This window comes from Dermacentor variabilis, chromosome 2 (assembly GCF_050947875.1).
Source record: "Dermacentor variabilis isolate Ectoservices chromosome 2, ASM5094787v1, whole genome shotgun sequence".
NCBI lineage: Eukaryota > Metazoa > Arthropoda > Arachnida > Ixodida > Ixodidae > Dermacentor > Dermacentor variabilis.
The window spans coordinates 152,075,583-152,092,638 of record NC_134569.1 but is presented as its reverse complement, the minus strand read 5'-3'; the positions used below and the strand labels follow the sequence as shown (position 1 = coordinate 152,092,638).

The window sequence follows — 17,056 nt, the reverse complement described above, 5'->3', positions numbered from 1 at the left end:
AATGCACTGCTAAGAATCCTAATCGCGCGCGGCACCGATGTTATGAGCCACGTCGAACTTTTGCAGACTAACTCAAAGATACGTCGACACGGCTGTTCGCAGTTTAAAATTACTTCAACGGCATTGCTTTGCTTCAGTCTTCACAGCACAGCGTGCCGTTTGATGCAGATAAGATGCAACAAAGAACAATGCTGATCTGATGGAGGCGTTCGACCTAGTATCCTGAGCTTCGGAGCAGTCAGAAGCAGTCAGCTAAACATTCTGTGGCTGATCTGTATCCACTGCAGAGGTTGCGCTCAATAAGAGATCGTTGCAACTATATGGAAATGCAAGTTTCAGAAGATTTCTAAGCTCATTCCAGCAGAACTTTTTGTTGGGCTAGTTGGTGCATGTCACTGAAGTACTAAAGTGCCAAATAGACTTAGCTTAGTCTTAGCACAGTCTTATCTCATAACTATTGGCTTCGTAAGCAAATTAAACCACCCCTATGGCGCGCGCTTTGGTTAGGAACTTGAGCTGCGTGTTTCATCTTCCTAATACACAGTGCGTTACAGGTGCAGAGCATGATTTTCATGCCGGGGGAAAGTGCATGGGCCTAGCAAAATCAAGCCCCTTTGATTAGCGCCTAGTGATGCGAGAATCACCAGTATAAAGTCAAAAGCCTCATGCAAGTACTGCTTATGTAGTAAATGTGAAAACGGTTGTAAATCGATCTATATGGGTGTGAGTTAGACATATTGACACCCTCATTATCTTTTAAGGGTGCAAATTATTTTACTGCAAAGGAAGACACTCCGCGGGATTTTTCTTGCCCGCGAAAGTACCTTCAACAAGCTGAATGTTGTTCAAGCTGAATGCTTGCTGAATGTACTTGTGCCGAGGAAGTCAGCTCGTCGCGCAACGAATAAAGATAAAAACGATTGCCAGGACGTAAAACTGCGCTGTGCGCCTGTATTTCACAAAATGTTTTCGGCTTGTAAGCGCAGCTGGTGGTGACAGCATCGAACAGAGTTGCTAATTCAGCCTCTATAACTGGGCATATTCTACACCGTTTGGAAGGTCCTTGGTGAGGAACACTCAATAGTGTTTTAAAGTTACCATATCAGAAGAAGAAATACGGAGCTGCACGAACTCACTCGTGTGTGCTGATGACGTCGTGGATCATAGGGTCGTACGACTGCCCGGTGGTACCGATACGTTCAGCACAGAGGCGCAGAAAGTACGAAAGCTGGTCTTCGTTCTCCAGATCAGAGGTTACCGCGTTCCATAGGAATAAGCCCAAGTCGTGCATCACATAAATCACGCTCTTACGGGGCCTGCGTGGGTGTCGGCCTATCGCAAATGTCCAGACAAGCGAGAAGCCGTAATCCAGAGACGCGGCCGCCATAATGTCCAGAACCTGAAGTAGAGACCAAAAATTCCAATCGATTAGGACGCTTGCGCGGTTCACCGCAGCTAAAATATTTGAAATAATCTGTGGAACCGAATCAGGCACTAGACAAAACGTGCATATCCAACGGACATGCTTGAATACATAAGGAGAAAAGCTTTCCTGAAGGGGTGAAATAAATGCTATACAACTGGTCATATTCTGCACGTCGTTTCGAAGCCTAGCGATTGTGCCTGCTGACAAGACGGGAAGACGCGGGAATCCTCCTCACTTGACCCACGCGACTGTTCATTACACTGTCTTGAGGATCTCCATATTTTACTATGACATAGTCTACGGGGCTGGCTCATTTCATTATTTCGCAGTCTGTTGGATCGGCCCACTTTAAGAGGCGAGAAACTGGCATACTTAACAAGGGAGCTATGCGCTTGAATGCCTGTGTTTGTTGCCGCCAGAATATTTAAGTAACAGTTGTTGCTTCATTGACTAATACCGTAGAGAACAGATCCGGCTACCGGCACACACGTACTACGGATGTGCCAACGCATAAGCTGACATGTTATGCGAGTGCTGTTCTGTGTTCTAGCTGCTCGGCAGTACGATGGTGGTGGCGGCGGCTACGCCAAGCAAAGGCCGGGTGGGCTGCGAGTACGCGGCTATGCGGGGCGTCCTATTTGTGGGCTGCGGATTATTTCCATCATGGGAGATCTTCAGGCTGTACCCAAAGAGTGTATTCGAGGTTTTTCATGCATTCCACCCCATCTTTTCGGAACGCCGCCTGTGCGGGGACCACATGTACAGAGTCCCACGGTGGATAGAGTTTGTAAGGTATGACGTATTTTGTTGTAATTATCCGGCGTCACTTATTGTTGAGATTAATCTGGCATCGGGATCCAGCCTGTGTGCTCACTCCTATATTCAGCTTGACCTACTAACTCACCTAAACCTTATTCAACGTTCAGTTTTAACTGTATAATCATACGTAGAGGATATTAGCGACGACGAAATGGAGTGCTCTGCATAATTTTGAACTCCTTCGACTTCATAAAGGTCAACTGAGTGTATGACGAGCGTTATTGCATTACACCTGGCTCCTGTGTAAGCGTTGCTTGGGGCTTTGCGAACATTTAGCGATTTATTCGGCGCAAGAAGCACCGTAGAATGGCATGTGAAGTAACATATTTTTTTATTGCCTTTTACAAGCTTACGCATGCCCCGTAGAAAAGGTATTCGGACCTGGCTGACACTCTTCGGCAAGGAAAGTTTTCTTCTCCGCTGATGAGTGTAACTAGAGAAAATCAGGGCTGTTGAATCGCGCAAGCTAGTGGAAGCATCATGAAAGGGAGAAATTGTTGTCATCGACCCTAATGCAGTACGAAGCTACAACGGAAAGCACTTTGGGTTTCTCAGCAAGAATGCTTCGCAGTTCAGGAAAAATTAGTCCTGGTCCAGGTTTCCTTTGTAGCTCCATGTCGCAATCAGGTGGATGAACTTTTTTTTTTAATTTCCCGAATGTAACTTTAAATTGAGGACTACAGTCCAATCTCGGCACTGCGAGCTTTGCGATGCACGGCAATTACAGTTTGTGTGTCCGAATCAAGAGTAAATTCAGTTTTTTTTTTTTTTGCGGTGAGCGTGTCGACGATTTGTTTTTGCTCACAGTTACCTGGGCATGTTTATTTTGATGTTCCCATGACACAACTCGTAACCTGTTCACGTCTGAGGTGTTCTTAAGTGCTATGCATCGCTGCTGAGAGTTCTACTAAACTGCGATCAGTCAGGGCATTGGTGCAGGAAGGTATGGTAAGTATGAAAACATAACATTCGTACGGGGGCATATATTAAGCTTGCGTTAGACCACGTATTTTGGTCACGTGTAAGCCAGAAGTGTTATGCGCTTTCTAAGAGCCAGCTGTCACCCCAGTGTCGCACGAAAAAGGGAAAAGATGTCCGAGCGACAAACTCGGTCCCCGTATTGCTCTGTGACGTCGAACCTCAACAGGCCCCTTTCCTAGGGAATTACTCAGTCTCCATAAGATCGGGACAGCCGCGGCCGAGTACCGAACCCGCAACCTCATGGCCCGAAGCGAAAAGTCTTAGACAACAAAGCATCGCGCCCGGCAGCATGCGGTTGCAATAAACACTGCGCAGTAAATGGAGAAAGCAAAACCAGTACTTCGAAACAGCGCTCTTTTTTTTTTTTTTTTTGCAGCGAAGCTGTATGGGGGGGGGGGGGATCTACTCGATTCATCCGTCCGTCTGTCGCCAGTACGCCGAAAACTCCTCCGACGCAAACCCGTGCACATGCGCGCAAAGAGAGAGAGAGAGAGAGAGAGAGACAGGCGCGCGACTGGCTGCGCAAGTAGTGACGCTGTTGGCCTCCCTTGCAGCCGAGCGCGCGAGTAGTAGTTCCTCTCCGGTTCCGAATTGTGTACACGCCAAGCGTCACGCGTACTCCTGAGCAGAAGGCAGCTTTCGATCAGCAACGCCCCTAGCAGAACCGGGAACGAGCTTGTCGACGCCGTGCCGATGCTGCAGCCAGGGGACAAAAACAGGCTAGTGCAGCCGGTGCGAGCAGCAACTGCGTACCGATGAACCGGCAGCCTACCGAGCCGTCTTTTAATGAACTGTCGGGAATTACCCGGTGATAAACACCAGGACCGCCCATTTTAGCTTCGCTGGTTTTTAATTTTTACCTGAAAGGCGTTCTTCGAACCCAGGTTGTATCATAATGAACCACTGGGAATACCTTATCTGTGCATCATAGTGAATCGTGCTCTCAAGTGTCACGAATACAATGCCACTGAACCTCGTCGGCAAGGATAAAAAGTGGTGAGTCCACGAAAGCCTTCATCTACCACGGCCGAAATTCCGACACAAGGCAAAGCCTTCCCTATATTTCCTGGATGCTGACTCGGGTAAGAGACAAAGCGGCAGACATTCGCAGTGCTGACAAATCGTTCGTCATACCTCGAAGGCACTTGAGTGGGAACGCATCGGCCAGGTCAGTCCAAGGACACGAAGGAAATCGCCAATGGACTCCTCGTTGTTAACTTCTGAGTGGCAGCTGCACAGGAAAAGGTTCAAAAATACGATTTTTCTTTAAATAGCGGGTTTCAAATACAACCGTTTACTTAGGGCAAGCTGACACGTAAGGTAGTAATGGGAAAATGGGTCTGATTCTCCGCAATCTGGTCTTTTTATATGTAAAGTTTGGGGTCAACCGGTAGTTAAGGGATAAGTAAAGTTAACTTGCATATTTGCATTATAAAAAACCTGTTGTCAGCATAAGGACACACAAACGTCACGTAGCTAACTAAAATTGAAGGCAGTTGTTTGAAAATCCCACGACAGATCTCTGCATTATAAAATAAAAAAAACTTTTTTCGCAGTCCATAAAACTACATGGCGAAGAGTAAATTTTACCCAATGTTTAGGGCGCGACTATGAGTATACTTACTAAACTTGCGTAAGTATCAAACAGAGTGTAAATATTCAAGCCAGTCAAATTCCATACAATATGCACAGTATTTATTTCATCATGCTGTGCAGTATCTCAAAAGTTTGTCACAGTAACAAGCTCAATCACTATTGTCGCTTCTCGCGATATAAATATTGTTACAAAGAGAAAGCCCGATGCAGAAACGCATGCACACGGTGATCGGACAGTGATTGATGGTACCATGTGGTGGGATCAGCTTTGCGTGCAGCTTCGGCTGGGCTTGGCGCTGGATATGACGAAAACCACCGTCCGTTCGAGAACGGCATTGGCGACCAGCAGTTGCGACAGTGTCGGGCAACGTGACCAACGCGGCGACAGCTGAAGCATATAGGTCGGTCATCCGGTGTCCGCCACTCTGCCATGTGGCGAGAACCTCGATGGACCCATTGATTTTGAGTACGCATGGCCGAAAGAACTTCGGTTGGCCGGGAACTGACCACGGTGCAAACTGACCGCAAGCCGACATTGGCGAGCTCTTGGCGCACAATAGCCCGAACAAGGGGAACCATAGGGGCGCGTGTATCGTTGAAAACTGGGTACACAGCCGCGGGACACATGGCTTCCAGCTCAGGGCGATCAATCTTCGTCAGCTGCTCTGAAGGCAGCTGCTGCCGCGAAGGAGAGCTCTGTCGGTGTTCGCAAGACGATGTTGCAGCCGTATTGGGAAGCCGTGCAAATGACCGATAGATACGACGGCTGTTCACCTGTCCGAAACGCTTGCACTCCGTGATGATGTCAATAAGCGAAGTACAGTTCTTACATATGAGTAAACTGAAGGCCTCATCGGCTATACCTTTAAGACATGCCCGACTCTTTCTGATTCCGGCATTTCAGCCTGGGCCTTGCAACAGAGTGTCAGCAGGTCATGTGTATAGGCGACGTAGCCTTCGGTGGACATCTGAACTAGAGATGTCAACTCTTTCTTGGCGGCGACCTCCTGAGCCATTTGTTTTCCGAAAAAATCTCGCGCCGTCTGCTTGCAAGTATCGCAGTCACGGAGTCCGGGGTTTTTAAACCACACTCGCGCATTTTCCGCCAAACAAAAAATTAGCTTCGTCAGCATAACTGTGGGATCCCATATTTTGTGGCTGCTCAACCACTCATACATCTCCAGCCGGTCGTTCAAGTCGGTGCCATCAGTACCGCGGAAGGCTCCTGGATCACGCGGATGCGTGAGTACGACAGTCGACACAGTCGACGCAGGCGTTGCCGAATTGAACACCGTCTCCTGCGAACTCGGTAAAAAACTCCGTTGAGTCGTTATACCGCACCTCCTCCAAATGTCACGCAGAGGGCGATCGATGCCAGGCACGTACACAAGAGTAGCTCGGCCCCCCCTTCAAAAAAAAAAAAAAAATTAAGACGCATACCCGCCCCCCCCCCCTCCCCACCCACGCCACCACTTCACACACACATTCCTAAAGCGCCGCCAAATCAATGTTGAGATTTGACAGCTATTCCGCGGTCAACATTTTGCGCCTTTTTCCCTCCTTTTGAATGGAGGTAGTTATCGGCGTCTCCTGGGATGGGAAGGCCGGTTTCGTCATCAATTCGGTGCCCGCGCGATTAACTCAAGATGCATTCAGTTGTCACCGTCCATTCAACGGTCACACGCATCGTTGTTGCTTCGTTAGTTCAACCTTCTTCGTTTAGACTGATCCAGGCACAAGGAAAGGGATTCAGTGGGTGGTCAGCTGGTCTGGACACACGTGGAACGAGTTGCGGCCAGATAAAATGACATTTGCGTTTAACTTTTCTTATTGTTTCATTATTTCTTCGAGTGACTGCTCGCCTCGACGCTGACAGACCCTCAGAACCCGTGAATATGGGTGAGATGAGGTGGAAAATATGCGAGACAGCGTCCATCATCAAACCCTGCAGTAATCCTTAAACTCACAGGCACTACGGCTGCCACCCGTAACTGGTCTCGCTTTTCCCTAATCGTACAGCTCCTTTCGTGCAAAATTGCCAACTGGAAACTAGAGTCACAAGGATTTGAGAAATTAAGCGATCGACTAAGGGAGAGAGCCAAGGCAACAGCCAAACAGGAAGGAAAAGCAAAAATAAACAAACTTAACCGTTTTTTATGGTAATATTTATGGATCGACATCTTTTAACTTAAAAAGGAAGTAGAAAGAACGCCGCCGGAAGTGGAGGACAATTCCGTGTGTTCCGAATGACGCTTCTGCAGTTATCATTCGAGCCGCTTAAAGCAGCCACTTCTCTGCTGTGCGTCTGTAACTGTTTTTCTAACCTTCTGCGGTGGGTGCACTACGTCTAGAATCGCAGCTTTCTGCACCATACGCGGCTGTACGCGACTGGTGGCCACGCATCATTACGTAATTTCCCAAATAGCAATACGAGTCGGTTGTGGCACTTAACTTGGTAGAGCAGTAAACGAGAGATCCAAAAGAACTGTGATTGTTCCGCAAATATATATTTCGGTATAATCCTTCGAGAGCTAATTCAAAAATACGCTACTATAGTCGTATATAACCTAAGTCTGCAATGAAGCCACGCCCATGCCCTCATAACCGCCAGCCACTGCTCCTCCGCGAGACTTCAAATAATTCGTACTTCAAACTTTTTCTGTTACCCAAATAAGGCGGTAACTACGAAAATAATTTTATTAGCGCGTAATTTTATGCCTTTTCTCTCGCCAATTATAGTAGAATGGGGAATGCCTAATTCCTTATTGAAGTGAAATAACATGCTTGCTTCGTTACAACTATTTCTTGTGAAGTTTCACTTCAGTTGGGCAGTGAAGTTTCATAAAAAAAACGGTTGCAGTAGTAAAATGAACTGCACCGCAGACTTTTGAAGACTCCATACATTTTTTCCATGTCTGTTGCACAGCTCATTCCTTCCGCTGATGAAAAGACTCTTTCAAGAACAGCAGATGCTCCGAAGGTAGCAAGTACGACGCCATTTTGAAAAGGTCGCATGATGACAACTTTGTTTGGTTCTGTGATTGGCTGATGGAGTAGCGTAACTCCGCGCAGTCCATGTTTCTATGTTGCCAACTGCTGTTTCTTTAAGTTCTACTAAAGTAATCTTCATTTTGCGCTTTCGCTTATTTACTTGTTCTTCGCAGTGTTCTTTCTGCGCTTCTTTCCTGTGCGAGTCTATTTGTCGCGGTTCTTTGTTTGCCAAGGAGAGGTGTATCACACAGGCGTACCTGTAAAATACACCTTATTTCATTTCTCTTGGTCGGTTGACGCGTATTTATAGCAAATGGTGGGAGTTATTCACATTTGTACTATTAAAGGTACCTCCCCTCATTTGCATGCAAAAGTTACCTTGGGTTTCCCCCGCCCCCCGAAAAAATATCTTGTGTACGTGCCTGATCGATGCACAAATGAATGTACAAATGTCTACATAGGGAAAAAGTTAGTGGTAATCGCGCAGGGTGGTACAAAGGTCACAGCTTCCAGGCTATAATTTAGCACTTCCTCTTCGTCTCTCTGTTGCGCGCATAGTCCTGCCCAAATGCACCGTAACAATATAGCTTTTAAGCTAGCCTTGCATGGGCTAAAAATGGTATTGTAGTGCGGATGAAGCAACGCGTGCCGCAGTGGGACACTGTCTAGGCAGTAGGTGCGAATGCATCGCGAACTATTGACGCCGGCTGAGAGTTTCCTTGCTGTGCCCTTCGTGCGGTTTTCCGCCTGCCGTCCGAGGTTAACAAACCCCCTTTCAGTGCACAGAACTGTGTTGGCCGTATTCTCATTCGCTCGAAAATCAAGTCAATCGCACATACTCTTTTCTACACGGACATTTTCGCCGTCTGCATAAAACCGAATTCACTATTCACTTCAACGACGGATTCCAAAAACGAGATTATGAGGATTACGTTTCAACATTTCTTATCAACCAAACATGTTGTCAACTTGCCTTTTTCAACGTACTTTACATGAGGCAACCTCAAGCCGGTGGTGACTCGCTGGCCCTGCTAGAAAGGTTGCGGTGACTGACCGCCTGTCTTTCACGACCATTCATATTGTCTAAACGAGTACACATTTTCGAGATCGAGCTCACCATGGTCAACCTGGAGCCGAAGTTTCCGCAGCTTCTCAACAGCTGAGATCATGTCAGTGCATACCCTACTTCACCTCTCAAATGGAGCCTTGGATACTTGTGTGCGCTGACACGTCAAGTACCTTTGTTTTAACTGGTAATGTAAATGCTACGCTGATTAGAAAATAGAACCTAGACTTTTTTTTCAATGAAAGTATTACGTTGAAAAACAGCGCAATAGCGTGCATCGGACAAGAGAACAGAGAATTGGACAAACCCGGTGTTGACTTAGAACTGCGTTTATTGGAAAAAGCACGATGGTAATTTGAAGCCTTACGTCAAACGTCCGCGCATGCTCGATGTGAATGAAAACACTTGTGAAAAAGGCCCGCAACATAGTTGCCATGAATTTTCGGCTTGTTAAAAACAACCCGACTCGTTGCAAACAGAAGGCAGTAGCTTTGCTGTTATTGCTCAGTCTAGAAGCGCGAGCAAAGAAGGTGAACAACGCTGAGCTACCCGTTCTTGAAATTTTATTCGCAGCGAAGACGCGAAAACGCGAAGTCCCTTTCAGGGCAATTGTGTCCGAACACCACACCTGGCAGATAGTTGTTTCTACGTGCTTAAACATTTGTCGACGCTTACTGCGGCAGACCTGTTCCTGGTTCCTCATTCGGAAGCGATCGTAAAGTTCCTAATGAAGAATAACCCAGGATCATGTTCCGGTTTAAGCGTGGACGCAGAAGATTTGTTGTTTTTTCCGTCCACATAACACGGTCCTGCAGTACGTTCAGGAATGCACCGAGGAGGAAAATTATTAGCGCGAAGTGAATCAGGAATTAACACTGAATCCTTTCTAGAACTCTTGTCTCTCTACCTCAACAATGCGTACGTTGTTTGGGACTGCTAAACATATATGCAGATGTCTGGTGTGTGTATAGTTGCCAAAGTAGCCTCAGGCATAAGTAATATTTCTCTTAACCGTGTTGAGAAAAAGTGGAGAAACACTCGGCCAAGGATTTTATACGTATTTTAGGTACGTAGATGATTTTCTTGTGCGTGTCGAATCCTTCGAACCTGAAAGTGTGCCACGTGTTCTTGATGTTTTTAAACAAAACGATTCCGAACTCAAATTCACGCATGAAGTCCCAGACATAGCATAAGGCAGTACTTATATTTAAAGCTAACCTTCGGACAAGATCACGTGTGTTGGCGCTACTCCCCTAGAAGCGAGGAGCTCCTGTTGAACTACAGGTCATGCCACTAAAAACTTGTAAAAAATGGGATAGTAGCCAGCTGCAAGGGTATGGCAGTCAAGAAGTCTTGTCATAATACTTGGAGCAGTAGTATCGAGGCACAGGTACATCGATGTAGGGAGGCCGGTTTCAAGGATTGGGTCCTTGTCTCATGTGCAGGCAAAATCCTCAGGAAGTTAAATCCCTCAAAACGCGACTTGGAGCAGCTTAGTAGCCCGATTGAAAGGAGTAAAAAAGTAACGGTAATACCATACGTTCCTTCTCTCTCACACAGGTTTAAAAAAGTAGGTGCCAGATATGGTGTCAAAGTTTTGTTTTCAGCTCCTAATAAAGTTTGTAAGGTGGGAACAGCTGTCCGAAGAAAGAGAGAAGGAATAAGAAAAAATACATGCCTTAAAATAAACCACGGAAAAAATCCCGTGCCCTGAAAGATTGCTGTTGTTTACCTAGTACCGTTGTCCTACGGCCTTTCGCACATAGGGCAGGCAGACAGGCCGATGCATTAATGCGGGGCTATCGGAGCATCAGCATTCTTTAGACAAGAAATCAAAGCCTGGCAAAGCACTGTTCGTTCTTTGACGCCGCAAATATCCTGTTTGTGCACAGTGACAGCGTTACAAGGGAAGTGGCGGAAGCATTTCACATAATGAGAAAAGGCAATGGGCTTGCAAAAGGGGGGGGGGGGGGGTGAACAACGGTGTTAATCTCACCCGCTCCCACGAGGCAATGTATTGGGAATGACAAGTGCTTTTATTCACATCGAGCATGCGTGCTCGCTTGATGTAAGGCTTCAAAACGTCATCGTGTTTTTTCGTATAAACGCAGTTGTAAGTCAGCGTCGTGCGTGTGCCATCCTTTATTCTCTTGTCCGGTGTACGCCTCTGCGCTGTTTTTAAACATAATGGAAAACCGCCAATTTGCCCAATCTGCCGTTCTTCGAAAGTATTATGTTCGGCTGAGTGTCGATCTCAAATAAAACTTGCAATGACGTGCAGGCTCAATCCATAAACAAGTAACGCTAAGATACACACCTACCGGCATTTCTACGTCAAAATTAGCCTTCTTTATGTCGTGGGGAGTGTGAGGAGAGCACTGCGGCTTCTTCACTAAAGGTTGGTCTTTTATTGTGCCCCTCCTTGGATGGTGGCGGTGTGGCTTCGATTTCAGGGCATCATTTCCACTCCAGAATATTTTTTTAGAAAAAGCTCCTGGGCAAAACCAAGTACGCATCCACTGATAGCACGTGAATCCGAGTACGTGGCAACGCCTGTGACAGGGCGCTCAGGCACTACTTTACCTCAGTTATCGTAAACAGTTGTTAGAAAACCCCAACTCATCGATGACCATACGCTTCCATGTGATTTTGAGACGAATCCGTCGTTCCCTTGAAAAATTAAGTGCTACTCCACTACGATCCGAAGACCTTCCGGGAAGTGCTGCGCTAAACTAAGTGATTTTTCTGCGGTGTAAGGAAGGATGTAGCTTGCATGCAGCAGCTGTTCCACGCTGTCGGCAGACCCATATACTGGCACGCTTAACAGCCTCGTTATTGTCCACGCCTCCTTTGGCATTGTTTCTGTTCTCTCTAGGATATTGCATGTTTCACTTGCAAAGTCCCGCAATTGCTATTATAGGGAGAAGAATTATGCTCATCAAATTCCCACAGTCGCTGTCTTGGAGACAGCCTCTGCGTCGAAGGAGCACTCCAGATGGCACCGCCGTAGCATACTAGCATGAAATGCATTGCAGCAGCATTTGTGCAGGCACATAACAAAGTTCTTTTGGTCCAATTTGCGGAAACACTTTGCAGTGAAGTGGACTACAGGCCACGCTGGTTAAGATCTCAATACTGCCCCCGTGTCCCTAACGAACCGAACAATTTTACAGTTGACTTCAATGACGGATTCCCACAACGAGGTATTCGATAAGGATGTTTCGAGAGCTCGTTCAACGCACTAGATTTAAATGTCATGTTCATACTTTGGACATTTCACATTGCTTTATATAAAAATCAGCACTTTATTGTTTTCGGTTTACTCGATACAACATGAATGAGAAGTTCACAAGGATAACCTAATGCCCTACCCTATTTTTCACTCCCCTCCTAAAAAAGAAATGGCGAGTTTCACATAAAGAGCGATTCATTAAAGGTGACGGCCGGTTTAAGCGTTGCTCTGAACCTCTCTTAACGGTGCTCCAACAATACGCCCGGGCGACATCCTCCCGCGTCAACGCTGGCATAACCAGAAGTGCCGCCAGCTGCGTCGCAGACGTCCCATCTCGGCAGTGAACATGTTGCAAGACTATACTCGCAGAGAACTTTCTGTGGCAATGAAGGGAAAGCTAAAGGCGCGTGGCTGCTGCACATGTGTCACGGCGCCAAGTAGTCCGGCAGCGTTGCCAGGGCTTTTAGTTGCTCGGAACAGACTCTGAATCGACGAAGCTTCCACGTGCAACGTTATCGCGTTTGCCCAGACCTGGAGTGAAAATGCCTCAAAATAAGAAGTTACGGTCGGAGGTGTGTTCTGTCTTATTTAACTGTTACTAATAAGGCGTGTTTATGTTTTCTCTTCCCCAGCCTAAACTAACGGAGATTAAAACACCGGAATCTTTTCAGAAGTGCTCAGGCTTGTGCGCGCTTTGCCTCCGTGGCTTTTCCTTTACTGCCACATATAGTTGTCCGGAAGTATAGACCGAAAAAAAGCAGTCACCTTCTGCAGCTTGAACGAAGGACCCTGCTTAAACTTTACAATCTACACCGCTTAGACGGTGCACAGCACGAACGCTTGTGTTTGTGCCCACAACGTTCGTGGAAGCAGCGGAAGGCGGAACGCTGCCCTTACTCAACTGCACTGCCGCTTGAGCAGAACGGAACGCTGCTTCTCATTGGCATCGTCGTTTTTGAAGCCAAACGCACTGCGCGCCTGTCCGATTTCTGGAACCTGAAGCACAAACCACAAGGAACAACTTGCCCATGGACTTTCGGTCGTCATGAACAATACGACGTTGAGGCCGACGCTCGCTCAACACGTGACGCCGAAAATGCGCCCAAAATTTGTTCCTTGTGGTTGAGCCATTCACGCGTAAGCCGCACATCGACGATGACCGCACGGTGGCGACGACAGTGACGGCGAACACGTGCCTCGAGAGTTTGTGTATATAGTCTCGCTAGAAAACATGGTAATCTACAGCATATCAACAATACGATCCGAGTTTACCAGCTTTGACAATCTTGAGCTTCTCTGGGGATAGGGAACCAAAAATGCCTACAGTTAGTTGTAGAGGGAGAGAACATTCTGAAACCGACTGTTAGCTTCTTTGTGCCAAAAGGGGGAAGGCCGTTGCCCCGTCAGACGCGCCTCACCTGAGGTATAGTAGGGCCAACTTGTCACGGGTGGTCTGATGGCGATTCGGAGTCAGGGAGACGCCCTTCACCAGTTCGCGCATCAGATCCTTGTCCTGGAAGTTCCTGTACTTGTAGGTGACAAATGCGTATTCCGTCTTTCCACTGACCCATCGGCCACAGACGTGCTGGTAGAAGTTGCTGCACGGGTCCGCGCTGGGATCCATGGCGCGCTTCATGTCCCGCTCTAGCGACAGGCACTCGCTGCCCTTGCAACGTATCAGGCTCAGGCGCAACCCAATGGGCACGGCGACACACACGGCAGCCGCGATCAGACCCACGGCGCCCACGAACGCTGCGTGGTCAGGCCGCAGCACGCGGGGGTCCTCCGGCGCTGGCGACGGCGCACCTCTACCGTGCTCTCTCCGTGGTGTCATAAACCACACCTGCGTTCGCTGCTACTTTAGGCTCTGTTGTTAATATTGTAGTGTCGACTCTGAAAGGACGATCTTAAACGCGAACGTTCTAGACAGTGCGTGAATGGAGCTCTGCGTGCCCGCGTGCGCGCGATCCATTGAAGAAATAGCGATGGCGATATGGTGACCGCGGTTGTGAAATATGGAATGTTTCCTTTGCCCTTCTGCCCTCGACGATTGGAACGTGACCTCTACAGATAGATTTGCCACACAGCGACACTTAAGTGGCGCCATATGTACAAGCTACAGTAAAAGTTGTACGAAACGATATTTTTATTTTTATTTATTTATTTACTTATACTTCGGTTTTTTAGAAGAGCTTAGCAGGGTGGGAACATACAGTTCATCATCATCATCATCAGCCTAGTTACGCCCACTGCAGGGCAAAGGCCTCTCCCATACTTCTCCAACTACCCCGGTCATGTACTAATTGTGGCCATGTTGTCCCTGCAAACGTCTTAATGTCATCCGCCCACCTAACTTTCTGCCGCCCCCTGCTACGCATCCCTTCCCTTGGAATCCAGTCCGTAACCCTTAGTGACCATCGGTTATCTTCCCTCCTCATTACTTGTCCGGCCCATGCCCATTTCTTTTTCTTGAGTTCAACTGAGATGTCGTTTACCCGCGTTTGTTGCCTCACCCAATCTGCTCTTTTCTTAACGTCACACCCATCATTCTTCTTTCCATAGCTCGTTGCGTCGTCCTCAATTTCAGCAGAACCCTTTTCGTAAGCCTCCAGGTTTCTGCCCCATATGTGAGTACTGGTAACACACAGCTGTTATACACTTTCCTTTTGAGGGATAGTGGCAACCTGCTGTTCATGATTTGAGAATGCCTGCCAAACGCACCCCAGCCCATTCTTATTCTTCTGGTTATTTCAGTCTCATGATCCCGATCCGTGGTCACTACCTGCCCTAAGTAGATGTACATCTTGAAGGGGCAGCGCGAAAAAACGACGACAGAAGGCAGGAACACACAGGACAGCGCTGAACTCACAACTAAAATAAAGTTAGTTGTGAGTTCAGCGCTGTCCTGTGTGTTCCTGCCTTCTGTCGTCGTTTTTTCGCGCTGCCCCTTCAAGATGTTCAACCAGTACCAACTCGCCCAAATGTCGATCCTTCTAAGTAGATGTATTCCCTTACCCCTTCCAGTGCTTCGCTACCTATCGTAAACTGTTGTTCTCTTCCGAGTCTGTTAAACAATACTTTAGTTTTCTGCAGATTAATTTTCAGACCCACCCTTCTGCTTTGCCTCTCCAGGTCAGTGAGCATGCATTGCAATTGGTCTCCTGAGTTACTAAGCAAGGCAATATCATCAGCGAATCGCAAGTTGCTAAGTTATTCTCCATCAACTTTTATCCCCAATTCTTCCCACTCCAGGCCTCTGAATACCTCCTGTAAACATGCTGTGAATAGCATTGGAGATATCGTATCTCCCTGTCTCACGCCTTTCTTTATAGGGATTTTGTTGCTTTCTTTGTGGAGGACTACGGTGGCTGTGGAGCCGCTATAGATATCTTCCAGTATCTTTACATATGGCTCATCTACACCCTGATTCCGTAATGCCTCCATGACTGCTGAGGTTTCGACTGAATCAAACGCTTTCTCATAATCAATGAAAGCTATATATAAGGGTTGGTTATATTCTGCACATTTCTCTATCACTTGATTGATAGTGTGAATATGGTCTATTGTTGAGTAGCCTTTACGGAATCCTGCCTGGTCCTTTGGTTGACAGAAGTCTAAGGTGTTCCTGATTCTATTTGCGATTACCTTAGTAAATACTTTGTAGGCAACGGACAGTAAGCTGATCGGTCTATAATTTTTCAAGTCTTTGGCGTCCCCTTTCTTATGGATTAGGATTATGTTAGCGTTCTTCCAAGATTCCGGTACGCTCGAGGTTATGAGGCATTGCGTATGCAGGGTGGCCAGTTTCTCTAGAACAATCTGACCACCATCCTTCAACAAATCTGATGTTACCTGATCCTCCCCAGCTGCCTTCCCCCTTTGCATAGCTCCTAAGGCTTTCTTTACTTCTTCTGGCGTTACCTGTGGGATTTCGAATTCCTCTAGGCTATTCTCTCTTCCACTATCGTCGTGGGTGCCACTGGTACTGTATAAATCTCTATAGAACTCATCAGCCACTTGAACTATCTCATCCATATTAGTAACGATATTGCCGGCTTTGTCTCTTAACGCACACATCTGATTCTTGCCTATTCCTAGTTTCTTCTTCACTGTTTTTAGGCTTCCTCCGTTCCTGAGAGCCTGTTCAATTCTATCCATATTATAGTTCCTGATGTCCGCTGTCTTACGCTTGTTGATTAACTTAGAAAGTTCTGCCAGTTCTATTCTAGCTGTAGGGTTAGAGGCTTTCATACATTGGCGTTTCTTGATCAGATCTTTCGTCTCCTGCGATAGCTTACTGGTTTCCTGTCTAACGGCGTTACCACCGACTTCTATTGCGCACTCCTTAATGGTGCCCATGAGATAGTCGTTCATTGCTTCAACACTAAGGTCCTCTTCCTGAGTTAAAGCCGAATACCTGTTCTGCAGCTTGATCCGGAATTCCTCTAGTTTCCTTCTTACCGCTAACTCATTGATTGGCTTCTTGTGTACCAGTTTCTTCCGTTCCCTCCTCAAGTCTAGGCTAATTCGAGTTCTTACCATCCTATGGTCACTGCAGCGTACCTTGCCGAGCACGTCTACATCTTGTATGATGCCAGGGTTCGCGCAGAGTATGAAGTCGATTTCATTTCTAGTCTCACCATTCGGGCTCCTCCACGTCCACTTTCGACTAACCCGCTTGCGGAAAAAGGTGTTCATTATCCGCATATTATTCTGTTCTGCAAACTCTACTAATAATTCTCCTCTGCTATTCCTAGAGCCTATGCCATATTCCCCCACTGACTTGTCTCCAGCCTGCTTCTTGCCTACCCTGGCATTGAAGTCGCCCATCAGTATAGTGTATTTTGTTTTTACTTTACCCATCGCCGATTCCACGTCTTCATAAAAGCTTTCGACTTCCTGGTCATCATGACTGCATGTAGGGGCATAGACTTGTACCACCTTC

The 17,056-nt window shown here is 47.1% G+C and overlaps 1 protein-coding gene across 1 annotated transcript in view; it reads right to left on the bottom strand.

Moving 5' to 3' along the window:
• The window catches only part of LOC142572864 (endothelin-converting enzyme 1-like), a 34,062-nt gene extending 19,969 nt beyond the window's left edge, over nt 1-14,093 (bottom strand). The window contains exons 1-3 of the mRNA XM_075682281.1: nt 13,530-14,093; nt 4,361-4,457; nt 1,137-1,399 (exon numbers count right to left, since the gene is read on the bottom strand). Coding sequence (XP_075538396.1) covers nt 1,137-1,399; nt 4,361-4,457; nt 13,530-13,945 — 776 coding nt within the window. The 5' untranslated portion in view covers nt 13,946-14,093. The remainder of the gene's footprint in view (nt 1-1,136; nt 1,400-4,360; nt 4,458-13,529) is intronic.
• Between the last annotated feature and the right edge of the window lie 2,963 nt (nt 14,094-17,056).